We start from the raw sequence: 26,883 nt of genomic DNA, 5'->3' as shown, positions 1-26,883 counted from the left end.
CTGCAAGGCACCGAAGGATTTTAAGTGCAGAGAAAGGCTCACTTTCTAAAAGTGGCATTTCTAAAATAGTAATATAAAATCCAACCTCACCAGTCAGCAGGATTTTGTATTACTATTCTGGCCATACTAAATATGACCTGCCTACCCCTTTCTGATCAGAATGTACCACTCAAACAGCCTATGAGGGTAGCCCTAATGTTATGTTACATACACAGGTATATGTCCTACCTATATAGCACCCTGCCCTGTGGGTTATCCAGGGCCTACCTTAGGGATGACTTATATGTAGAAAAAGGGGAGTTTCAGGCTTGACAAGTACTTTTAAATGCCAAGTCGAAGTGGCAGTGAAACTGTACACACAGTACAATGGCAGGCCTGAGACATGGTTAATGGGCTACTTATGTGGGTAGCACAATCAGTGTTGCTGGCCCACTAGTAGAATTTAATTTACAGGCCCTGGGCACATGCAGTGCACTTTACTAGGGACTTACAAGTAAATTAAATATTGCCAATTGGGTATGAGTCAATGTCTCCATGTTTTAAGGGAGAGAGCATATGAACTTTAGCACTGGTTAGCAGTGGTAAAGTGCGCAGAGTCCTATAACCAGCAAAAACAGTGTCAAAAAGTTGAGCGGGGCAGGCACAAAGTTGGGGGTGACCACCCTCAGGATATCAGGTCTAACAGTGCACAAGTAGCATTAGTTCATTTTCTTTTATTATGTTATTTTACGATTCAACTTCGTAGACTGTGTTTACAGACACTTTAAAAAAAAAAGCATGGTGTCAGGAATTGCAAGGAAGCCGAAGCCTTGTGCATGCGCTCTGATGAAAAAGACATTGTGATGACTGTTTCAGCATATATTTTAGAGGCATGGAAATTAAGATCATCAATTCATTTACAGCTCTTAGCAACTTTATAACTGTAATGCTAACAGACCTCTAGTATTATCTTGGTAATATATTTTTTAGAATAGTTGTGCCTCATAGGTGCTTATCCTTTTGGGCAAATGATGCAGGATGAGGCATATTTTAGTAGTACTATCTAGATCTTGACCTAATAGGTGATTTTGAAGTTTTTCATCTATGAAGTAGTTACTGTAGACAAGGCTGAAGTAGATATGATAGAGAAGGTATTTTAGGATGCTACTACCTGATCAGTTTTAGGACAATTACATCTGGTTTAAGCCTTGTTATACTTGTATTGAGCTTATTAGTGCACTATGTGATAAAGTAATGGTGTGATTAGTTAGCCATTTCTGCAAAACATATACATGACTATTTTAGGTGTTTTTAGCTCTGTGCGATGGTGCATGTGAATGAACTGATTGTTAATTATAACTTTTATTGACAAGACCATATTTTATTATGTGACCTTTCATGTGTTATGGAGTGATGTTTTTAACCTGTAATTGTGAACTTGTTGTGGCTGGATAGGCTGACAACAATATTAAAAGGAAAGTGAATTGAAGAAATGTAGCAAGCTCATCTTGCAATATTGAACTGTGGCTCCAGTTCCTAAAGATGTACACATTAGCAGTAATTTACATTATGAGGCTACTTAACACTTCTCTCAGAATTCCTTCTGATTATATGCTGAAGCATGAAAGCAAGATCTGTGATTTTTTGCTTTAAAATAAAAAAGTATACATAAAAAATTGCCACTTGAAAAAGTGTTTTGTTAAACTGTTACACAAGTTTATTTCTATGAGCTATTTTTTAATAAATGTGTTTGATGCATGCCAGTATTGAGGACAAATCTGTGTAATGCCACAGTGTACAAATAAAAGTAAGTCGGGGACCCAATTTCTAAAGAAAAACACAAAAGGGAGCCCTCAGTTATGTGTCCTTGCATTGGAGCAGAATTAAGACTTTCAGGCGTTCACAAAAGTTTACCGAAGTATAGCTGGAAACTACTTTGAGCAGACCTTTGTGAATTCCAATTTCGAATGAGAAAATGTACATGGTCACAGGTTTGGATTCTGTCAGGTTGACTTACCCTTTCATACTTATGGACTTGGTAAAGTGCAGACATTGAGCTGGGTAGAAAGAAACATCTGTTTCCGTGCCAAAAGACCCTAGGTTGAACATGGTTTGCAAATATGCATGTGTGGGTTATAATTGCAGATTCACTTTTTTTACACCCCTTTCTCTACACTGGGAAAAAGTGTTACCCTGCCCTTATCAGGAGTAAACGTCCCATTTTTCTCTAGTGGAGGAAGGCATTGGAGAGGAGTAGGTAAATACCCATTAACATGAAAATTAGTGGGTATTCAAAGACTCATAAGGCATCTCAACCCTGGAATGACTGCTTTTCACCTACTTCAGTCCTTGTACGTAGATGTGCTGAAATATGAGAAAAACAGAGCCTCGCTAAACTCCAAACCTTGATAGCTTATAAGCATAATCAGAGAGGCTATTATTGGAGTCATCACATAATAAGAACACTGCCATCATTTGTTGCACTGGATGCTATCAAAAGGGACAAGTGTTATTTTTATAGGACACATACATTTCTGAAGCATTGTGCCCCTTGGGCAAGTAGATCTTTTAAAACAATCCACACCTCTGCCAGATACACTGTTGATTGAAGTAAGCCCATTAAAGATGTTTGAGAGATGGTGTGTTATGACCAGCTGGTTTGTTGTAGAGAAGTAGGAAGAAAAGTTTCATCTGAAGGTTGACTTTTACCAAAGGAAGAGTGAAGCATATGTACTTGCATAAGAAAAAAGGGTTGTGACCAGAGGTGATAGTGAACATATCTTTAATATACATGTTATGGGTACAGAATTCATGACTTTACAGTAAAGGTGAATCATTGGCAGAGTTGGAGGAGGTGGTTAGGGTTTGACGCACTGCAGTAGAACTGAGATATGCCAGAGTGCAGAATTTATCATGGAGTCAATATGCGTTGGTTCATGTTGAAGTGTAGAGGTTATGGAATGCTTGAGCGGGTTAGAGTCCATGGTGGACAGAATGAGTAATGACAGGAAGTCAGGAGAAAGGGCTGTTTCTGGTGTATTGTAAGTACTACACATTTGTGTGTTGATGAAAGAGCATTTTCAGATAGAGGAGGGTTTGTATCCAGACTTTTTGTTTGCTTCATCTTTGATTGGCGTGATGCTATTGTATAGTTTGTGAGTTCAGAGGTGGTTACTGTGTGTCAGTTATGTTTGCAGGGGAAGACGTGTGGTACTCTATCATAGTTTCATGTGGAATGTGCTAGCATAACTTATTTTACTTAGAACACATTGTTTGGTTGTTGGGTAATTCACGTTCTCTCCTTTTGTTATGCAATGGACTGACTTTATCGATGTTTTCCCAAACACAGATTTACTGTACTACTGCAACCATGTATATTGTGTTAATCGACTAATGCAGTAACTTAACACAAACCTCTGCAGTTCTTCTCCTGAATAGTGCCTGCCCCTCAGGCTGTGTGCCTACATTTCAGCACTCATTTCAATGACTCTGTGGTACCTGTGTTCTAGTGATTTCATCATTGTCAATGGAATAGGTGAGTGGATTAGGAGCAGTGGAGTAGAAGATGGCTGGGATTATTCTTTTGTCTTAATAAACCAACCAATTATGACATCTTCTTCCTCTATATGTTTTTTGGGGGAATCCTATACTTTTCTACACTGGTAAATAAGGATCTGTCGGAGAATCGCATCCCAAAATCAAACTGAGGTGTTTATGGATGAAGCTGTTGGTGTCAACCAATAACCTGGAATGGATTGTCTGCATTTCCCTCAGTTTTTCTATGTTGGTTCGCATGTGGTGATTAGGGCAGACGTACCTTTAACAGTTGTGTATTAAACAATTTAACTGTGCTAAGGCAGTTTTAGATAACTCCTGCCATCCTGTGTTTTAGGCTTGAGCGAGAAGGGACTTGTGCTCCTTACTTCAGTGCTTGGCGCATTGGATTCACGCTTCTTGTACAGTGATTGGCGCATTGGATTATGCTGCACTAGTCATCACTGCTTTAAGAAGCAGGCAGGAGACGTTTTGCAACGCTTGTATCAGCCATGTTTGTTGTTTGGGCGGATGTACATGCAGTAGCACGGAAGGTACGCTGTCCATGGGCAATGTTCCCCGCTCTTCTAGACCTACAGGATTTTACATGAGTGTTTTCTGCATGGATTCTGCTTAATCAGTCCTACTACAGTGACATGCATCCCTACATTAAAAAAAGTTATTTTTGTAAAAGTTTTGCTTGAGTCTTAAACGGTGAATGGCACACCTCTAGTTATATCTACATACAGTTAAAAAAATACTAAAGCAACAGTGCCTTTACCCTTTCAGTCAGTGATAAGCACTCCTTCTTAAATGACATTTAGTATTGTAGCTAAACTGTAGTGTTTGCTCATAGGAAGAGGCTTGAGCACATAATCGAGTGCCATTGTAAATGATAAATAGTATTGCGGTTATACTGTGGTGTTTATTGATAGATGGAAACTCTGACACATAATCGAGTACTGGTGTAATATTTTCTTTGGAATTTTAGTATTTTGTTTACCTGTTTGTAGTTGTATCATTCAGAATGTTACTGCTCCACCATGTTTTTGCCATAGACAGGAAAACCTATCATTAAATGGGGGGAAGTGGAATAAAGTTACTGAAAGATATGCTAAAGTTTGGGGGTCATCTTTAAGTTCTGAATGGAAAACCGCTTTATTGGTGCAGGCTGAGACGTTTTTGGCCACCTACATGATGTTGCTGAAATTGATGTTTTAACTCTTAATGAATATGAGTTATGTATTAGAAAACTTGAGAACCACTACTTACCTAAGGTTAGTATAATTTTAGAAAGGTACCATGTTTTTAGAAGACTGCAGAGAAGTGAAGAGTCTGTGGAAGGTTATATCACTGATTTGAGAGAAGTGGCTTTGTCCTGTATGTTTTTTAGACTGACTAAAGAGGGAATTAGGGATCAGTTCATGTTGAGTTGTGACAATATAAAGATGGATGTGTATGTGGATAAAGTATATGTGTCTTCAAGAGGTGATAGTATCTTGATCTGGTTTCACCAGAAAGATCTTCAGTCTGTTGGTGTACCGCAACAGTGATCCTCTGAAAATTTTGAAAAACAGATATGGTGAAATGCAATCTGTTGAAGGCAATTCATAATGTGAGGAGTTTAGATGAGAAATGATTGACAAATTTCCATCTGTGTTGAGGAAAGAGCTTGGTGTGTGACTGGGTATGAATGCAGAATTCAGTTGAAGAGAGGTGCACAACTAAAATGTTGCAAGGTATGCAATGCATCTGTGAGTTGAGGCATGCAACAGAGGTAAGCAACAGGAGATGTGAAGCGGTCATAGAAAAGGTTGAACAAACTGTATGGTTAGCTCGGATAGTTGCTGCTAGGACGGCTAATGGGGATTTGAGGTTATGTGTCGACCTGAGAGAGTTGAACAAAAAAGTAGTTGTTGATAAGTATTCCATGCCTAAGATCACCAAGTTGAACTGGATGAGGAGTCTAAAGATGTGTCAGTATTTATCACACCATTTGGAACTTTAAGATATAAAAGGATGGCATTTGGTTTGGTATTGGTAGCCTCCGTTTTTCAGAGAGCAGTGGAGTGTGTATGGAGGGGATTGGAAGAAATTACAATTTATCAGGGTGATATGTTAATTTGTGGCTGTGATGTGCAGCAACATGGTAAATGTGTGAGGTAAGTTCTCAAGAGATTAAGTGAAGTAAACCTGACGATAAAGGGGGGAAAAGTGCTGATTTCGGAAATTTTCTTTCGTCTATTTGGGACATGAATTATCAGCTGAGGGTATCAAGCCTAAAGCTAGTTAGGTTGACACTACTCAAAGATTATCTTCACCTTCCAACAAGAATGAATTAATGCGATTTTTGGGAATGGTGGAGTATTGTAACTAGTTTGTTCAAACAAAGTGAAAGAATGAGAGGGCTTTTGAAGAAAGGTGTGACTTTTGCTTGGCATGAGGTGTGTTAACAGTTATTTACTATCAAAACAGACCATATGCCTCTTAGAGACCTTTTTGGATAAAAGGGATTGATGTGGTCCGTAACAGAACCACCAAATGGATGACAGCTTTACAAGAATTTTGATTTCAAGCAAAAAGCATTCCAGGAGCTAAAAAGTTGATTGTTGGCTCATTGTCTAGATTAGTTCCAAATGATGATGGCAATGTGATAGAAGAGAGTGAAAAAGATGATGGATGTTTGTGGAGTTGAGAGAAGGATGATTTCTGAGGAGATGTGGAGAGCAGTAATTGAAACTGATGAGGTGATACTTGACATTTTTAATCTGTTGAGTTATGGATGGAGAGTAAAAACAATGGAAGTGTAGAGTGTGGGAAGTATTGGAACATGGTTAGAGAAGAGTTGTAGAGTGCAGCTCATGAGGGGCATCCAGGAATGTCTAAGACGAGGGAAAGATTGACAATAGTGTATTGTGGCCTGGGATGGATTTAGGTTAGGAATAAAGAAAGATATATAAAGGTTTGTATGCAATGTGCATTGAGTGAAAAATCTTTGAAACCTCAGACTCAACCCATGTTAGTTACGGACTTACCGTGTGATCCATGGGAAGAAATAGCTTTGCACCTATAGAAAACTACACATGTCCTGTTAAGCACTACTTCAGGTACTGCAAGGAGTCTACGCTCTTAATAGTAGCATTGTTTCATTCCACTGTCTTAATAACCAAAAATTTCAAATTTTCATGAATCATTATTTTATTAGTATTTTGTTTCCACGGTGTGACAAACTTCCAGATGTGTAACCACTTAATCCCTTAAATTCCATCATTAACAGATGGCTTAACAGTTCCGCGTTCCCCCAAACCCCCAATGCATTTTGGGCCTGGAGGGCCTTTCATCAGAAGGAAAGTGTATTAAAAGGAGAATAAAACAATAGCACAATTAAATATCTTGTATGTGGTACATTTTAGCAATCATTTCCAATTGTAAATTTAGATTAGCACATAACCAAATAAATCCTCAAAATCCACGCTTTATATCAAAAGCATATGCCTATTTCTTGCATATCAATAATAAAAGGCTACAATGGTTCTGTTGGAAGGTAGGAGTTCCAAATATATATTACATCAAACAATTTGTGTTATCTTCAGATACTAAAATCTCACTAAATGATTACAAAACACACAAGGGTATCGTTGCCTTCATATATTATCATTCATATATCAAGGTTTAACAAAAAATGAAAAATTCAAGCAAGGCTGTCTTTAAAAATAAACGCAAGAGTGAGGTGATCATACAAAGTGTACTGAGGTGCGGCCAAGAGTCACAACGATTCATTCCTTATTGTCTGATTAAGGAAAAGAAAAGTCTTGAATCCATTGGATCCTTATGATGCACTACATTCAACATGGCTTCCTGCAGATATATTCTTACTGCCTGATATTAAATAATTAGGTAAACAAGTGGACACCGTTCCTAAACCACAGTTTCCTCTCCATCCTGGCTGGGAGTTTTTTTTTTTCATTCTTACATGCACATTTCCTGTGCTCACAGCTCCGTGATTCATACTGGAAGTTTTCTAAGACTCCAGGCTGCATCGATTCTTTGTCATGAGGAAGACCCTTTTCAATGTTTTGAAATAAACACAATGCATTAGGGCTGAAACGTTGTTTGAAGTATTATATAGTTCAAATTTTGTCCTTCCAACAGAACCATTGTAGCATTATATTATTTACATACCCAGGTTCTGAGGAACACCAGGTTACCCCGTTGTAATTAATCTTTCTTGCATATCAGCATTGTTTCTAATCATCAGTTTAAATCAGTCCAACACAAATCAACATGTACTTAAATCAAGTGCTATCTTACAATCTAAAGTATGTGTCCATGAAGGTCACATAATATCCAAATTGCTGTATGAATATAAGCTAATTTTTATATTGGTAACTGCTTAATAATCTATAATTAAGCATTCTTAAAACATGGTACTCATTGAACATTGTGTTAGCACCCCGATCCTTCCTTCACCATACTAAGAGATGTAAACCCATATAAAAACATGGTGATATGAGAACAGTGTCTCGACTAATGGCTAGAACAATATTAACCTCAATGGTAAATCTGCACATAGATGCAGGTGAGCGGTGAATCCTCTGTTTACTAGAACCGTCGAACTGACCACAGTGGTTCCTCTAATTTGACTTGCCCCAACAAGAGGGCTTCAATTTATCTCCTCAGACTCTTGTGTCAAAATGCTAATTCCGTGCTAGGAGACCTCAATACTTATCAGCTCCCTGTTTGGAGATAGAAACAAGGCTTTACTCTTGTGTCTGATGTATCAAAAAGTGTTAGCCATATTGGAATGGAGAGTCTCAGTGAGAAACATGTTTCTGAGCATTAGAATGTCCTCTGTACTCGCTAACAACTATGAAAAAAGCTACCTGTTTGACCGTGCTGATAGTCCTAGGTAAATGAGGTCAAGACATACCAATATGAATGCGTCCATTCTACAAGGCAACTTATGTACCCATAAAACCATTGTGTAGTGCCTAACAGAAAACCCATAATCCCAGGATTAAACATGAGCAAGTAATAATAAATCATTGAAAGCAACTGTGGTCAATGCGGTCATTTAGATCTTTTGGTATCCCATTTTGCAGCTTCATGAACCAATATCGTTCTCTTCGTAGCAGTAATATTATGTTGTCAGACCCATATTTTAATGACCTTTAATGTTCCAGTCCTGTATATTTCAATAGGTTGATATTGTGTCCTGTGGAATTAAAATGTACTGCTACAGTATATGAAGGGTTCTTATTTCTGATATGACTCTTGTGTTCAGTTAGCCTAATTTTTAATTTCCTTTCTGTGTTCTCTACGTAGGGTAGCCCACATGCGCATTTCAACAGGTGCACAACATTCTTCGTATTACAAGTGGCCGAAGTACTTAACTTGATCTGTTTGTCAGTGAGTGGGTGCAAGGTTTTGGTACTGCCTATAATGTTGTTACAATTACAAGGCTTGATGCTGCAATGTGTGGTTTACTGTATTGCCAACTTTTTCCAAACTTTTATGAATGTTTCGAGAACGTTCATAGGCAAATAATGGTGGGTTGGTGAAAATTTGGTTCAGCTCTAGTTCATTGCTCAAAAGCGGCCAATTTTTCAATATAATCCGCTTAATTTTGTGGCTGCCGGTTGAGTATTTTCAAACAACCATACATCATTTTGATTTATTGGGGCATGGGTTTTACTTTCTAGCAAAGCTTTGTGGTCCTTAGACAATATTCGTTCTTCTGCTTCTCTTAGTTTATGATTGGGATAACCCCTATTAACACATTTCTCAATCATCTGTTCTTTGTGTCAGTTAACATGTCTGAACATATTCTTTTCAACGTCAATAATTGAGAATATGGTAGATGATTTAGCCAGGAGGGTTGATTAAAGCTTTGATAATGTAACAGATTATTCCAGTCTGTCTCCTTGACATACACCCAGTTTGAATTTGTTCATTATTCATTACAACTAATACACCCCAAAAATTATATTTTATTTGAATCTATCTTGAATGTGAACTGCAATCTAGTATCCACCTAATTCAAGGATTGTATGACTTCTTTGAGTGTAACCCATGTCAAAATATGCCATCAATGTATCTTAAAAGTAAAGATAAATTGTTGATCCAAAGTCCCTGAGGTAAAAAATGATCTTGCTCAAACTTGATCATGAAAGTATTCACATAGCTCAAGTACCACAATTTCCTACGCTGACCCTAGTCAGTTTTTGAGGAAAATTGTTGCCCCATTTGAAACAGCTGTGGTATAAGGGAAATTACATCAACTCCAACAAAACACTTTCAGATCTTCATCATAATCATCTGTATCAAAGCCCATTCAATGGTCTGTAAAATGAAATAGTGGGGAATGGATGTATATATGCATCAATGGCACACAACAGCTGTTCCTGAAGATGTTCTACAGTTATTTATCCAAATGGTTAAAAAAGCCAGTGATGTCTTGTATGTATGTGGAACCGTTTTGCATAAACATTTGCTGACAATGGTTGTTAGAAATTGGGTCTCTGTTTGGCAGAGGTATCCACTTTGTCCAAGTAGGGACCACAATCCTAGTCGGGGTATGTCAGATGAACACCTTAAATTAACCTGTGCTCACCCTCTGGTAGCTTGGCACAGAGCAGTCAGGCTTAACTTAAGAGGCATTGTGTTAAATGTTTGTGCAATGCTTAATTACAGTGCCTCAGTGGTAGACACCACAAAAAGACTCAACATCAGTTTAGAAAAATAGATAAAATTATGTGATTAAAACAGGACCAAAATGACAAAAGTCCAATAAATTAATTGATGCACAATGATCAGTCTTCATTTACTCTTCACAAAGATATGGGTGTGGTTAGTGCCAAGACACTGTCCAGTGCTAGTGGGTGTTCCACCAGTGAAATGGGAGGTTGTTTGTCAGAGAACACTTTGTTATTCAAGAAATAGTGTGCCCCTTGCTAGCAGAGCTAGTGCATGTTCCACAAAATAAAGGAAATGAAATGAGATCCAAACCCTTCCTTACAAAGGGAGCTCGTACTGAGCAGGGACAATGAGGGGTTGGGTGAGGTCATGAGGGGTGGGCAAGGATTTGCCATAATGCCACTTGGACCAGGGACACAAATGACTTGTTCTGATCGACAAATCAAGCCCCACTGAGTCCCGTACCTGAAAACAGGTGCTGTTGGCAGGCCCGTCGCATTGCGAACTTGCAGCCCACCATCACTAGGGGCCTTCATGAAGGACAAGGTGGCCTGGAATGCCTGCGCTGGGTTGGCAGCAGTTTTCTCTTCTCGGCCAGTCTGGCCTTGCCCAGAAAGCAGGACGCGAACGCAGAGCCGTGGTGCAAGGTCACATGATGTGGGAGGTTCACACCGTCACAGATGCAGCCCAGGATCTCCTAGGCACGTGGGGATCCTCACTCGCCAGTTTCCCTCGATTCTGTGGTGCCACCACACACACAAAGCGAGTGTTCTCAGGCAGCAGAGAGCACTGCTCATAGGAGAATGAGTTCAGGGGCCAGCACAGCAATTGATGAACTGCATGAAGCGCGTCCTGTGACAAAATAGGGTTGACAACCACACTGCAGTAAATTTGTACTGCAGGGAGTACTTCTTGTGGCCTGATTAAGTCGTAATCACACAGCAGTGGTCGATAGTTGAAGGGAGTGCTCGGTCTGAGCACACTGAAGTCTTTTATATCCTTGAGACTTCCACAACAGAGGGCAAGCCAACATGTTCTTGGAGTCCTTGGGTGAAGTAGAGGGTGTAGAGGGCAGGTTCAGTCCTCCTTCACTGCAGAGGTAGCATGCAGCAGGCCAACACAGCAGAGCACAGTGCAAAGCGGCCGTCCCTCCAGGCAGCACAGCAGTCAGCTGGCAGCAGACCAGCAAAGCAAGTGGCAAAGTGGCAGTCCCTCCGGGCAGCACCACTCCTCTTAGTTGCAAAGTCTCATCAGGACCACAAAGTGAACTCATTTGATTGGGTTTAGGGTCAAGTACTTCTCTAAAATATGTCTTTGAAGTGAGCAAGGGACCTGTGAAGATCACAAGGTCCCTACCCTTTCTTCCCTGGCTCCAGACACTGTACAGGGCGTTATACAGCCCTTTGTGTGAGAGGAGGCACAGCCTATTCAGGTGTATCTGCTCCTTACTTCCCATCTAGCTGAGGAAGACCCATCAGCCTGGTGATGGCCATCAGGATGCAGATGTCACTCCCAGGCTCCTTTTGTGTATGACTGTATAGAGGGAATGCACATAGTCCAGTTGTCATCTACACCAGACATGTATTCAGAGTCAGGCAGAGGCACAGAATGTTTAGAGTAAAAATGACACTTTCTAAAAGTGGCAATTTCAAACTCAGAATTTAAAATCCGACTTCACCATAAGTAGTGATTTTTAAATTGTGATACCTGAGACACCAAACTCAGGCCTGAAATGCATTGGGGATTGTGTGATTGTAAAGCCGTCTGTTAATAGTGGAATTTAAGAAATGAAGTGGTTACACACCTGGAAGTTTGGCACACTGTGGAAACCAAATACTAATGAAGTGATTGATTCATCATAATTGGAACTTTTTGGTTATTAAGACAGATGGAATGAAACTACGATTATATTTATTAAGAGTGGCGATTCCTCGCAGTACCTGAATCCTGAATTAGTGCTTAACAGGACGCGTATAGTTTTCTATACGTGCATATGGTGTTTGACTTTGCAGTATTCATGAACAGAGGGTGATACCCACAAGCACATTAACTAGTTGAATTTTGATTAATTACGTATAAATTGGAGTACATTGATAAGTACAACGGTTTTCTTTAAATGAAAAGAAATAGCTTTGGACATTTTGGGGCCTATACATTATAGAAGTGTGGCAGCTCATGTGCTGGACTTGATAGACATGTTTTCTAGGTGGCCGGGGATAGCATCTGTTAGTAGCCTTAAAACTAAGCAGGTTACAAGGTTTTTGATAGAAAGAGAAGGTATACTTAAACATTTGCTAACAGACAATGGTGATTAGTTGGTGTCTAAGGAGATGGGGACTTTCCTGTAGATTGTGGAATCAAGTATAAGAAGTGTGCGCTATATCATCCCAAGGCTAATGGGATAGGGGAACGTTTTAATAGAGAGTTGAAAGAAAGCATGCTGATGGCCAAAAGCTGTGGGCTGAAATGGAAAAGTGAGGTGAAGAGGAAGGTGGAAGTGTATCGGTTGACACCTCACTCGGTTACTGGGAAAACTACCTTTGAATTGTTTAGGGGAAGGAAACCAAACACTTTGATGTCTTCCTCATGGGTGAATGCCAAATGTGAGAGGGTTGATGGTGAACAAGAGAATTGGGCTAGGAAGAGGAAAAGAAGATGAAGGAGAGGAAGAGACGGTTTGATTGTAGTAGAGGGGTGAGAGTGCTGAAAGTGAGGGTAGGTGATTGTGTGAGAATGAAAAAGCCGGGGAAAGATTAAGGTGATACATTCTCTAAACCTATAAGAGTGGTCAACCTGTTTAACAATGTGATTACGACTGCTGATTCAGATATGTGAAATTTCAATAGAGTGGTTGTGATTGGATGTAAGAAAGAAATTAGAACATTCTGTGATATTTCTAGTGGGTGAGAGTCGGTTGGGTTTTGTAAAAATAAAAACAATAAAAAGTGTGTGTGTGTATTTGTGTTCTAGTGATATCATCCTTGCCAGTGGAATAGGTTAATTTAGAGCTGTTCTAAAGTGGAATGTGGTTATTTGAAGCTGTTCTAAAGTGGAATGTTGTTATTTAAAACCAGAGAATTGGAGGAGAAGATAGCTGGGATTATTCTACTCTCTTAATAAATCTACCAGTTCTGACATATTGTGTCTGTGTACGTTCTTTGGGAGAATCTCGTACTTTCCTACACACTCACCTTCAAGAGAGGACTTGAAGGGTCACGCCAGACCACCCACACATAGCTGGTTTCCAACCATTAGCACTCTATGTTCTAGTATTTGCGAGCCCCTATTTGGAATGATACAACTGAATCAAGTCACAGAATGCAATGTGTTGATTCAACTTGGCGGTTTTCCCATGTGCTTCGCAACCAACAATAATTGTGAGTTGGCCTTAGCGACTTGTCATTTAAGCCCGTAAAAATATACTCATCCTCTGCTCTACTCAAACATCAGACTTGGAAAAAAATAATTTTACTGAGCAGAGAGGTTAACATATATATTTTATTTTTATTAAAATTTAGCTTTCTAAGTGTTTTTATTTGTTTCATAATTTAAATAAAAATGCTCATGCTGGAAATGTGTAGTGTAGGCCTGGTTTGTGTCCACAGGGAAAATGCTATCCCATTAACAGCTGCTACTATATATGATGCCACTCTGGGCTGCAGGTTTGGTATTTGAACACGTTTATCCATTTAGGAAACCCAGCTTCAAATTATGTAATTAGTGATTGCGCAGTATTTGATGCTACCACCAGCGATGTTGCTGTGCTTGTGGATTCAGGGTGGATTTGGGATACTATGTGCACAGCAGCCGGGGCAGTCACTGTCTTCCTACTCTCAGAGGGAGCAGTTAAGTAGGGTAGGCTTCGTAATAGGATATCCTGAAAAAAAAGGATAAAAGGGACGTAACTTCATGAAACTGTTGTCGTGAAGGGGAAAGAAAACTGGTTGCCCCCTCCTGATTTCACTCACTCAGTCATGGACAGTAAAAGGAGTTCTGTGGACAGTGCCCAGAATTGTCTAAGCTAACACATCTGCCCTTCTACTCCAGACTTGAGCATAACAATAGCCAAGACAAATGTAACTGCATGATTGGAAATTTTTAATAATCTCCACATTTTTATTCAGTAATCACTATCAAACAGCAATATTGGACCAGCATTTTATTGTCACAGGACCCCTTTAAAAGGTGGAGAACTATGATAATGTGACTCCAATGCTCCTCCTGAAATTGGTAGCTATTCATGCAGTTGTCACAAAGCATCTCAGATGGTGTGCAAAGTTGCATGAGAAAGAAGCTGGCGTTAACAGCCCCTGAGCAAAAAGCTCCTATCTGAACATATCAACTCCTAATAGTTTAGCGTTGTGTAACCAGTAACATTTCTGGCATGTTTCTTGGCAGTTTTTGATCATCTGCCCCAGATGCCAGAGCACTGACATTACTGTCTTATTGTCAGGCCATATGGCCCAGAGACTAAAGGCACCAATGCCACCCAGTAAGCAATAGGCACTAGCACCATTCATCAGCTGACAATGTGCGTCAAACAGCAGCTTTGCTCCTCTGATCGATCAGTCAATCGGGATTATTAAAGTGCAGCCAATAGGGTATCCAGGCACTTGCAGGTCCCGGAGGCTTATTTAAACAGCTAGGTCTTGAGGGCCATTTGGATTTCTGGAAATTATGTAATGGTCTGGAGGTGCATGGGGACGCTGTTCCAGGTTTTTGCTGCGATGTGAGAGGATCATCATCCACGTCTGCTTAAATGAATGCAGGGAATATATGCAAGTGAAAGGGAGGCAGAGTGTAGTCTTCTCGACAGAGTGGTGGAAGTTCAGGTGGTGGTTAATGTATGCGGGCCCTTGGTTATGTAGAGCCTTGTGTGCGTGGGTCATCAGCTTGAATTGGCATCTCTTCTGCATGTGAAGTCAGTGGAGTTGCCTGAGGTGGGATGTGACGTGGATTCGTTGAGATAGTCCGAGGATGAGCCCGGATGCAGGGTTCCATATGGTTTGAAGTCCCTGTAGGAAGAGTGTGGTGATTCCTATGTAGAGGGAGTTGCCATAGTCCAGTCCGCTGGTGATGAAGGCCTATGTCACGGTGCATCTCGTGTAGGGGTAGCCACTTGAAGATCTTACAAATCATGCGCAAAGAGAGGAAGCAGGCGGTGGATACGGTGTTGATCTGTGATTTCATGGTGAGCTTGTTGTCAGTGATAATTCCAAGGTTTCTGGCATGGTCGGAGGGAGTGGGTGTGGGTGCTAGGTCTGATAGGCCATGAGGCGTTAGTAATTCCATGTGTTGCTGCTATTGCCAAAGATCAGTAATTGCATCTTGTCTGTGTCCAGCTGCAGGCAGTTGTTCTTCATCCAGTCAGCGACGCTTGTCATGCATCTGTGGAAGTTGTTTCTGGTGGTGGATGGGTCATATGTGAGTGAGAGGATGAGTTGGGAATCGTCTGTGTAGGAAATTATGTTGAGACCATGGGATCTGATGTTGGCAGGCGGGGTCATATATTTATTGAAGAACGTGGGGCTAAAGGATGAGCCCTGGGGGACACCACAGGTGATCTCCTTGGGTTCAGAGGCGAAAGGTGGGAGGTGGGTCCCCTGGGTGAGGAACGAGGTGATCCATACGAGCGTGTCCCTTTGGATGCAAATGTGATGAGGTGGAGTCTTTCGATCAGCATGTGGTGGGATGCGATGTTGAAGGCTGCCGCAAGGTCGAGGAGGATCAACACTGCTGTTTCTCCTCGGTTTAGGAGGGTTTGGATGTCCTTGGTGGCTGCGATCAGGGCAGTTTCGGTGCTGTGATTGCTGCGGAAGCTGGATTGGGAGGTGTTGAGTAGCTGGTTCTGCTTCAGGTATGTCATGAGTTGCTTGTTGACGATCTTTTCCAGTGCCTTTGCTGGGAATGGGAGCAGGGAAAGTGGCTGGTACTTTTTGGGTTTGCTGAGGGTTTTTTGAGTAGTGGTCTGACTTTGGAGTATTTCCAGGTGTCAGAAAATGTTGCATTGGTGATAGAGGTGTTGAGCAGGGTGATGAGTTCCTGGACGATTCTTTGGTTTTCAGGGTTGAAGATGTAGTGCGGGCATGGGTCTGTGGCAGCTCCTGAGTGGATAGATGTCATGGTGGAGGTGATGTCCTGGGTGGAGAGGATGTTCCATGTGATCAGTGTGTAGTTCGTGTCGTTTACGATGGTGGAGTATCTGTTGAGGAAGTCTGTAGGTGTGGGTTGAAGTTCATGTTTCTGTATGTGGTTGCCATCTTATAGTGATGAAGTGGGTGAGGTTGTCGGGTGTGATGCTGTTTTTGTTGGCAGCCAGGTTGGAGAATTCCTTAACGATGTTTGATGGAAAATGGGTTATTGGTAAGGGCAGGTAGGTACCTACACTTAGCAACAGGCAACAGGCAACTAACCTCCACTTAGGTCCAGTTAGGTCTCAGTAAATTAAACCCAGGCTCAACCCTTGGTAGCTTGGCAACGAGCGACAAGGCTTAACTTAGGAGACAGAGTGTAAAGCATTCAAATACCACAAAATAGTAATTAAATAAAACCCAGGAAACAGTTGAAAAATCCAAAACCAATTTATAAAAATAGAATATATTTTTATATTTAAAATGACACAAAAACGAATAAAATCGGATAAGGGGAACCGGAGATATGAATTTTTAAAGAATTTTTTTTTTTTGGCGCCTAGAAACAAACAGCGCCAATCGGGTCATCTGGTTGCACCTTGACCGGGGCAAAGTCAAAGTTTAAGGCCGACCGCGATGGAGCCCTGCTCGGCTACAAGCCGCAGAGGCCTCGGTTAAAAGTTTATCTTCACACTTACTCTCTTTTCTGAAGATTTTCTTCAGCGGGACGAACCTGCCAGTCCAATCTGACCTCTTGGAGCCCTTCTCCGGATACGCATCGCGGGAATCCTCAGTGGAGATTTTTACCTTCGGACTTAGTAGTTTTTTCCAGGTGAAAATCCTTCGACCGGGGTAAACCTGGATCTTGATCCGACGTCCCTGGAGCCCTCCTCGGATACGCTGGCTGGGAGGTCCCGGTCAACATTTTACCTTCGGACTTAGTCTCTTTTTCTGAGATTTTCTTTACCGGGACGAACCAGCAAATCAGGCCGGGTCGCGTTGAGGCAAGCCGGCTAGAGTTGCCATGGCGGGTCGGTCCCTCTATGGAGCTTTTTTTCAAAAGTTCTCCAAACTTCTGGGGCTTCTCCCAGATGTCCTTTTAAGGTTCTTTTGAGGTCCACAGCTCACCCCAAGGGTCCAGAAGTTCTGAGATGGTCCTTGGGGGGTGCAGACTACAACTCCCAGAATGCACCTGGCGCAAACTCCTTTTTAGCCACTGGACAGTGGTCAGCTGGTTGCTTTCTTCAGGAGTTGGTGCAGGGGACTCTGGTTAGCAACTTTTCACCTGTAGCAAACAGGGAGTCCCTCCTTGAACCAGTTGAAGCCAGGCAAAGTCCTTCTTGTGGTGAAGCCCAAGTGTGCAGCTGGTGCAGTCCTTCTGAGCGCAGGTTCCAGGTGCAGGCCAGGGGTCCAGCAGGGCAGTCCTTCTTCTTCTGTAGTTCTTCCTTGTTGGATGTGGTAGGGAACTGAGGTGTGTTTGCAGGTCTGCCAGTTTTATCCTTGCTCCTGGGTGAAAAGCAGGGGGGTCCTGGTGCTCCAATCAGGGGCAGAGTCCTTTCCCCTGTGATGACCACTTCCTGGGAAGTAAGGCAAAAATCAATCACAGGAGGCAACATTCTACAAAAATCCATCATGGCTGAATCTGATTTTTGGAGGTTACATCTGGCTGAGCCCACCCACTGGTGTAGCTAAAAATCATAAACACACCCCTCTCCTGCCCTCTCCTAATCTAATCGAGGGGGCACCTAGTTGTCTGGGGTTGCAGGATGTGGGGGTGTTGCTGGTTGCTCCAAATGTCCTTCTCTGCCTTTGAAGACCAGTTTGGCAGCCCTCCCCCTTCCTGCCTCACCATCTGCTGAAGGGAGATTCCCTCCCACAGGCACATTCCTTTGTGTGAAGCCAGGCCACTTCACACCTCATGAAGCAGCCTGGCCAGGCTGCTAGAGACTGGCCAATCAGAGCACAGCAGCAAAAACAATGCAGGGCTGAAATTGGCAACTTTTCAGGTAAAGTTTAAAACTCTTTACCTGAACAAGTTATATTAAATCCAACAACTGGAAGTTGTGGGGTTTATTATAACAATTAATTTGATACCAAACTCTTGGTATCCATCATTTAAGGGGAATTTAAAAATTTAAATAAAGTCTGTTTTTACCTCACCAGGGCTTATAAAACTATTTTATAAGGTCCCTGCTTATAGTTACATAGCACCCAGCTCTAGGGGCACATAGGGCACACCTTAGGGGTGACTTATATGTAAAAATAAGGTAGTTTAAGACTTTGGAACTAGTTTTAATTCCAAAGTCGAATTTGCATATAACTTTAATGCATATAACTTTAATTTAAAAGCAGCCAGCAAGGCAGGCCTGCCTTTAAAATGACACAGGGCACCTCAGCAAGCAGTGCACCTATGGGTGCATTACCTATGCTGTGGTCCCTAAACCTACATGCCCTACCATATACTAGGGACTTATAGGTAGGTTAACTTAGCCAATTATAATTAGCCTAATTTGCATATCCATTTTACACAGAGCACAGGCCCTGGGACTGGTTAGCAGTACCCAGGGCACCATCAGAGTCAGGAAAACACCAGCAAAAAGTGGAAAATGGGGGCAAAAAGTTAGGGGGCCTCTGCAATCAGCCCTGTTTTCTCACAATGTTGAAAAGTTCATTTGTGTTTCTGATGCTGGTTTTGATGTATGCTGCAAGGACTGTCTTCTTTGTTACCCACAACAGGCAGTGGTAGAGGTTACGGGAGGTCTTGAAGACTGGTCTCTCAGAGGCATCCTTGCTGGCCCACCATCTCGTCTCCAACTGTTTGCTGTCTAGTTTTGCTGTTCCGAGTTCTTGGGTGTACCTTTTTGTAAGATTTTCTCTGGTTGTTGCCGTTTATGGAGGTGATGCTGTTGGCGCAGTTGGTGATCAGGGTGTTGACATTTTTCACTCCCTATTCGAGGTTAGTGGCGGTAGTGGGGTTGGAGGTGCTGAGGGCGTCTGACCAGCTGGTCCCTGAAATTTTGTTCCACCTCCAGTGGGGGGACACTGGTCATCTTGGGGCTGGAGATCCTGAAGTGGACAATAGAGTAATCGGTCCATGTGAGTTCTGTGTCATGGCTGTATTTGATGTGGTTGCTGGAAGTGAAAATGGGGTCCAGCATGTGATCTGCAGTGTGTGTAGGGTCATGGATGATCAGGGTCAGTCTGAATCTGCTCAAACAGTAGAGGAGGTGTGCAGTTGTTGTCGTTGGGGTCGTCGATGTGTAATTGTAGGTTGCCAAGGAAGATGCAGTCCATGGAGTCTAAGGCTAGGGTTGCAATGAAATTTGTAATGATGTTACAGAAGCTGTAGCGTGAGTCTGGGGGTAGGTATGTGAGGGTGCCTCTGATGGTTGTTTTCTTGTCCATGTGGAGTTTGAAGTTGAGATGTTCTGTAGTGTTGTTGGTGGAGATGGTGCACTATATGGTCTCTTTGTGGATGAAGGCTGTTACTCCTCATGGCTTGTTGGTGCGGTCCTGGTGAGTGGTTTTATATTCATCAGGGATCGCTGTGTCAATGTCTGGGGCGGATGTGGGGTTGAGCCAGGTCTTAGTAAGAAAGACAATGTCAAGTGTGAGGGTGGCGATGAGGTCCCATAGTTCTGTGGAATGCTTGCATAGTGAGCGGGTGCATGCCAGTTGGTATTTTTGTTCGGGTAGTGTCTGTGGTCTGTTCGGGGTGGGGCTAGCCGGTGGGCTGGTGAGTGTGCTATGGCAGGTGAAGTGGCAGTGGGTGCAGGTAAAAGGTCCTAATGTGGAGTGTGGGTTGGCACAGCGGCAGTGTTTGTTGCGGCATCCGGGGTTGAGGGTATAGAGCTCAGCGATGATGTATCTATGGGGTGAGGGAGGACCAGTGGTAGTGGCACTGGGTGAGGTCCAGATGCAGATGGGCGCAGGCAGGCTTGCCTTTAGCACACCTTTGACATGCCAGTGGCGCACCTACTGTATGCATACGCTGTGCGGTCGTGCTGCAGCCTACATTAAGTAGGTCCTGGGGTGCCGGGCTTCTGTTCGCAGGAAGAACGGTGAGTGAAAGAATCCGGTTGATGAAAACACTGCGGGACAACGCAGACAGCTGCGGTGTTATTGGATCAGTCTGGAACAAACAGAAACTGGAAGCCACAGGCAAGTGGCAGGCTAGGTGTCCAGGTGCCTATTCTGATATTGTCCAGACTATATTTTGATTGAGTCCTTCATTCCACATAATTCATTTAGTAGCAACATCATGTGCAGCAGATTCCGGTATAAACTCTGTGGCTCAAATCTTGGCAATACCATGTGTTGTGTTTCTTTCTGGTACTGAAATGTGTACCACTGAGTTGGGTATTATGAAATAACATTTGTTCCAACTACCCATTTTTTGTACTTGCCAGGATTCAAACTTGTGACATGCTGTTCTTTGCGCTGTTGCAGCTCATTGAGCTGTCACTCGGCTTATTGGACACGAGGTCATGTAATAGTGCCAACCAAAAAATGTTTTGTTGTCTAGCCGGGGAAATCTAAGCAGCAACCATGGTGCTTAGCATATGTGTACACATAACGGGTTGAACTCTGCGTGATAAGGGCATACGTTTTATGCCCTTAATTCTTCATTCTCTTCTGCAAAAAGTGAGTGGAGACGCAAACTGGAGTTGACACTGCAGGGTCGATGGGCTGGCATGCAGACGTGTCTGAACTGCTGGTTAGCGATTATAAGGAAACATATTTGGTATACACTAAATTTCTGTGTTTCTATTTTCAGAGGGCAAAACATATCCCTGAAATGCTGCTAACATAAGTTTATTTGTTCGCCGCGGAATCAGTTTCCAAGCACTGACAAGCATTTATTATTACCTAATTGAGTGGTACTTATTTCATGATTGAGCCCTGAAACATTAATGGACGATTGGAGGTGCCGAAATTTGAACCTGTAAATTGCATGCTTAACATGGTTAAACGCCTGCCTTTGCAGTAGATTTGTTACCCAAGTGAGCCGCTAGGCCGGCTGCAAGCAGTTTGATTCTGATACATTGCTGTAGTATTATAAGCGCCCATTATACAACATTATACAACTCTTCCTAACAGACATGTTTTTATGACTAGGTTGCATGAAGGGTTCCGCACAGACAGTCATTCGCTCTACGCATGAGGTGGTCTGCCCAGGATGCCTCGAGGAAAAATATGGCTTCAGGAAGAGATCAAGAGTCTTCTGAATGGGGTCCAAAAGTCAGGAAATCTGGATATTCTAATGTCCTCTCGCCATGCTAAAGTCATTGTGTGGGGTCCTATTGCTCAGCATCTAGTGAGAGATGGCTATCAGCGCACCTGGAAACAATGCCGTGCGAAGTGGAAGGTTCTGCGCCGTGCTTTCCACTTGGAGCACGAATATAGACTCCTCTATGGGACACATTCCAGCAAAAGAACTCCGCGCTACCGTATTATGCTCCGAATGTGGCAGCAGGCAGGCCGCCCTGTCTTCAGGGAGCAACATGAGAAAAGCCGTGAGTATACAAATCTTTTTTTTTTTTTTTTTTTTCGAATATATGCAAAAGGTTCGGATTTATCCCTGACATTTTAATTTTTATATTTCAATAGCACTTGCTCCCTTGCACAGTACCGTAGTTATTTATGTATGTTGTCTTCTGCTGCATGTGGCATATTATGCTGCAGTGTTTCTTCATTGTATTGTTTGGTACAGGGCAAATCTATTAGGGTGGTACAATATAAAAATTGACTCAGCAGGAAATGGATGCATCACAATTCCTTCCTTTGCCCGAGGAATGCTTTCATTGTTCAGCATAGACAGTGGGTGTCAATTCAATGTAATTTTGACATATTGAGCCCCTTTCTCCAAACTCTGCTTGACCATGCTCTAACAGGATGACATTCGCCCTATAACACAATAGGTAAAGCAGTTGTACCAACATTTGTGCGTTTTGGAGATCGCTGCAACACAGATCCCTATTTGCTGTGGAAAAGATAAGTAGCCCCTGTTTATGATCCAGAGCTTTCTCAATTCAGAGAGCTGTGGCATCACAAAGGACCAGAACTTCAGAATGATAATGGGACAAAGAGGAGAGATTGTTGTTGTTACATGAATCCACACAGATTATTAGTAAACCACAAAGGCTACTTGAGTCTTTTCACCTACGGGTGGGAATGGTAACACCGTTCCTGCATGAAGGAATTTGTACTTATCTGCAGATGACCTCTGACTGCAAGTAGTTCAGTGCTTAATTTGTAAATAAAAACGTGCCGGTGCCGAAAGTTCTCCTCTGAAACAAGCGGCTGCTGCAATTAAATGGACTAGCACAGAATACTGAGGCAGCATAATCCTAAAGCAATCTCGGTCCTCTTAAATCTATTTACGGCCAATCCCTACCCATTTAGCTAACTCTTGCTGCTTTCTCCTTTATTCCTTTGTAGTGCTTTTTCGTTTTCCTCTTCTTCCGTCTTTCCATATGAGTCTCTTGCTGGCAGTAAATGCTTGATTCAGAAAATTAAGTGCCGGCCCTCAATAATAAGTGCCGGTGCTCTGCACCGGAACCAACAAGCACAAACTAAGCACTGAAGTAGTTATGACAAGTAGTAGCTAACAGTGAACATAATAATCGGACAATTAGAAAACTGAATAATAGGACAAATTGAGTGTTTATGAACTTCTCTAGGTGATAATGCAATAGGTGTTGGGCACTGTACAATAATTTGCACATTTGTAAACCATTTTTACCATGAAAATTTGACATTCATAAAGACTTGCACAAGGGTTGGTGTTATTGGTGTTTGTTAGTTGCATGCTTGTCTAGCGTGAACATCCGGTACTGCAAGGAAAGTCTGAGGAAGGTGGTTTTACAAGGCAATTCGTGACCCTGAGTTTAGAGATAGGCCAAACGCAGGATTGGTTATCAGCTACATGAAGAGATGGTGACAGTGCCCCCAGTGGCATGGCCCTGCTGGAGTACGGGCTGAGGGAAGAGCACAGTCTCAGTCTAAAGTGTTACTCCATTGGTAAGAAATGTGAATTTTTCACTAGAGTAAGGGATGAGATAGAAGACAGAGGAGCTCCACGTTCTCATGAACATCAGGGATAATAATTGTGACATCTGAACATTAGTGAGTGACACCTCATCTCACAGTGTATGGAGCTGAACTCTTAAGAAACCAATATACCTTAGTTAGAGGCAGACTACTTTGTTTTTGGATATGGAGTCTGAGAAATCACATAGGCAGCCATTTTAACATATTTCTAAGAGCAGATACCTGTTTGCTGGAGGACCATTTCACTTTGAGGATCGCTCTGCTCGTTCTCTTGATGTAATAAACCTTGTAAAGATGAATCCTTGATCCTTTTGTTCAGACCTGATGTTGGACAAGAATCAACCGAAATGGTAACTGAAAACATTTCTTGGCCTTTTTCAAATAATAGAACCCAGAGTATTCTTTCGAAACTCCACCTTTTTACTGGTGAAGCTCAGGCATGATTGGATAAATTCCAGAATGATCAAGGGAAACAGCAAATAGGAAGGAGACTATTGGTATTGTATTGTAACATTTATATAACGCTTACTACCCCTTCTTGAGGAACTGAAGATCTTGCCAACATGGGTAGCATGCAATACCAGCTAGGGTATAGTGGAACTGTTCTCTTTGTTCCAACTCCATATGGGAAGTGTTTCCATCTCATGTTTGATGACCACCAGGATGAATTGTGGTACGGAACACACTGCTTAGCAGTATTATAAAGGAAGAAGTGTGAGAGATAGGTGCACAGTTAATGGGTTTCTGTAAGTTGTCAGATCATAGCCCACTTAGATGGTTACTGCATTGCATTGTCCATACCAAGATTTCAGCTTAAATCTTTATTGTCCAGAGCAGGCTATGTTGGAGGTAGAGTTGTTGGTGAGATGGGCTTTGTTACTATCAGCCCTTATACACAAACCTTGGCAGCCCCCCTTCTGTGCTCCTTTAGGCAGAAAATTCAGAGGAATGCTGACCGTCTGTCAGAACTGTGAGCTGGTTAATATTATAGGCCAGATTACACATTATATAATACTTTCATTAGGTGTAGCTTGATAGTGCTGGTGTCTGCAAGTCATATTGTTACCAATTCTTTCAAATATACCTTGAGTGGGCATTGGCTCTACCAACAAGAGTACTTCACTCTCACTTCATGGCACTGATTGTTTAATGCACCATGATGTACCATGATGGTGTATCATTTGGCGGTTTGCTGATGGGGGGAGGACATCGCTGGAACCAATGGACATCGGACAATGACAGTGAACGTCGAATACAGGTAAGCCACTCACACACACACACACATTCTACCCTTGCTGTATGTGTCCCCCTCCATCACACACAACACCACACACCATTATCCATTGCCATCCCTCCACAACACATACATGACGAAAACTCACATTGGCGTAAATCCATCAACACTATTGATGCTGTCCCATACAACCAACACAACTACGTACCCATATACACAAACACACGCACATACAAGCATAACCACACACATCACAACAACGACCGCCACATAACAACACTCACCTGACTATTGCACGCAGCAACAAAACACACAACATAACATACACAACAGCATTCATGCCATATGCAAATGGCACACATACTGACACAACCACATCATCCACTACACCTCCCTCCACCTCAACCAGCCAATTGCATCGCACAGGCACATACAGGTACTGACTCACACAACTCGATGCACAACATGACAGGCACAGAGTCCCTTTCAATGTGCACACATAGACACAGTTGACAATTATGATTGTACCGTCATTGCCGTGCCAGCATTCATTTGGCAGTGCATACTGATGCCCTAATGACAGTTGTGTATGTGTTCAATATATATAGGGTACCACTGTGTCCCCATCTATGTCTGACCTACTAATGTCCCTGACATATTCATATCACAGTAATTAAAAAAAAAATACGGTGACATGCATATGTCTGCAGTGGTCCCAAGCTTATGTGCAGTGACCTCCCAATGCATACAGCCAATGCGGCTTGCCTACTTTCTTGTCCAGCGACGTGGGGGCATGTTTTCTCTGTGGTCCGTGGCAACAGCGACGGAGGGTCCTGTACAATTGTGTCCAGCCGGAAACGGAAGTTCAGTCAGGAGAAAAAGGTGAGTTTTCACCCCATCCCCACCCACCCACCAATCCGCCAAGAAAGAAGAAGAGGTCGGACTGCCACTTTTTGCTCGGTGATAAGGCACATACACATCTGCACGGTGGTAAAGGTAGCTGGGATTCTGCCGTCAGCCACTTTCCATCTCTATGGTGCTGTTGATGCTAGAACCGTTTTTTGGCAGAGACGGCGGGACGAATGCGGGGTCTTGCTTATGAAACCACCAACATCTACATACGGTTGGTGAATCATCATGGAGGCTGACGGGACTGCAGTCGAAAAATCAACTGTGGGACCGTTACTGCCAACATCTAAATCAGGCCTTTGGCCACTACAGGGTCTGCAGTGCTTCTTAGGGGTATAGTCTCATGTTTTATGACAAGAAGTTTGTGTAAGAAACTGGCTACCTATGTACTGTACCAAATGTAGGGGTACACTATGCAGATAGTACAGGTGACCCTTATTGGTTTACAGGGGTAAAAGTGACAATTACAAAAGCTCTCTTTTGTGGTAGTGTGGGTGAGCAGTTAGGCCTTTCAGAGGATAGTGCTGAGGATTGTTTTGAACACAGAGTCAATAAATAAGACAGACACTCAAGGCGGAACTCAAGACCAGTTGTTTAGTAAAATGGTTACTTTGTTTATATTATGTTTCAACACCAGAATACTTTCTAGAAGATAAGTAATATTGCAGTTTTGTATCAAATCAGCAAGTAAGAAACAATTTTACTCAAATGCGCTTTAACGCAGAAAAGGTTCCAAAGTACTTTTACTGCAAAGAGTTCTTTGCAAACAGTTCGTGGTGGTCCCCTGTAGGTAGTAGGGTGCTAAGGTTGTAAAGTCACAAGTGTCTGGGTGCACTGGTGCGAGTCAAGTCTGGTGTCCTGTGCACCACGCTCTTGGTGACGATTGGGGCCACCTAGAAAGACAGTACAAGGGGTTACTAGGGGACAAGTCTGGGAGCTCCCAATGGGGGGGGGCTTGGTTAGTGGGGGTCCTGGGACCAAGAAAACCCAGTTGCATGTTGTGGACCTGGGTTTGGGAGCTTGGGTGCAGCAGGCCTTTGGTGTTGGTGCTCCTGCATCAAGGCATCCACTGTTCTTTGGGAGACCTGCAAAAAAGAGGGACAAGACAGGGCATCTGGGTGGCTCTGGAAGATGTCCTCTGCGTTGCTGACGTCCCTCAATGGCTGGTCTTCAGATGCAGCATTAGTATCTGACTTGGACTTCCACAAGCCTTGGAAGTTGCAAGGGGTCCGTTACCACAGGTGAACCGGACATTGTGGTTGGCGCCTACAGGAAGCAGGGAAGTGGCTCCTCCACTCCAAGTGAGATGCTGATGGGCTGGTGAAGCTCTGGAGAACCTCTGAGTCT

The 26,883-nt window shown here is 42.6% G+C and overlaps 1 protein-coding gene across 11 annotated transcripts in view; it reads left to right on the top strand.

The window, feature by feature from the left end:
• The window catches only part of LOC138246157 (uncharacterized), a 291,013-nt gene that overhangs the window by 29,063 nt on the left and 235,067 nt on the right, over positions 1-26,883 (top strand). For all 11 annotated transcript variants that reach the window (XM_069200447.1, XM_069200446.1, XM_069200445.1 and 8 more), the window contains exon 2: positions 21,459-21,856. In XM_069200447.1, the coding sequence (XP_069056548.1) occupies positions 21,520-21,856 (337 nt within the window). In that variant the 5' untranslated portion in view covers positions 21,459-21,519. The remainder of the gene's footprint in view (positions 1-21,458; positions 21,857-26,883) is intronic.

The sequence above is a fragment of the Pleurodeles waltl genome, chromosome 7 (assembly GCF_031143425.1).
Source record: "Pleurodeles waltl isolate 20211129_DDA chromosome 7, aPleWal1.hap1.20221129, whole genome shotgun sequence".
Taxonomy (NCBI): Eukaryota; Metazoa; Chordata; class Amphibia; order Caudata; family Salamandridae; genus Pleurodeles; species Pleurodeles waltl.
Note: the sequence above shows the minus strand (reverse complement) of the source record. Positions and strands in the feature narration are given on the sequence as shown.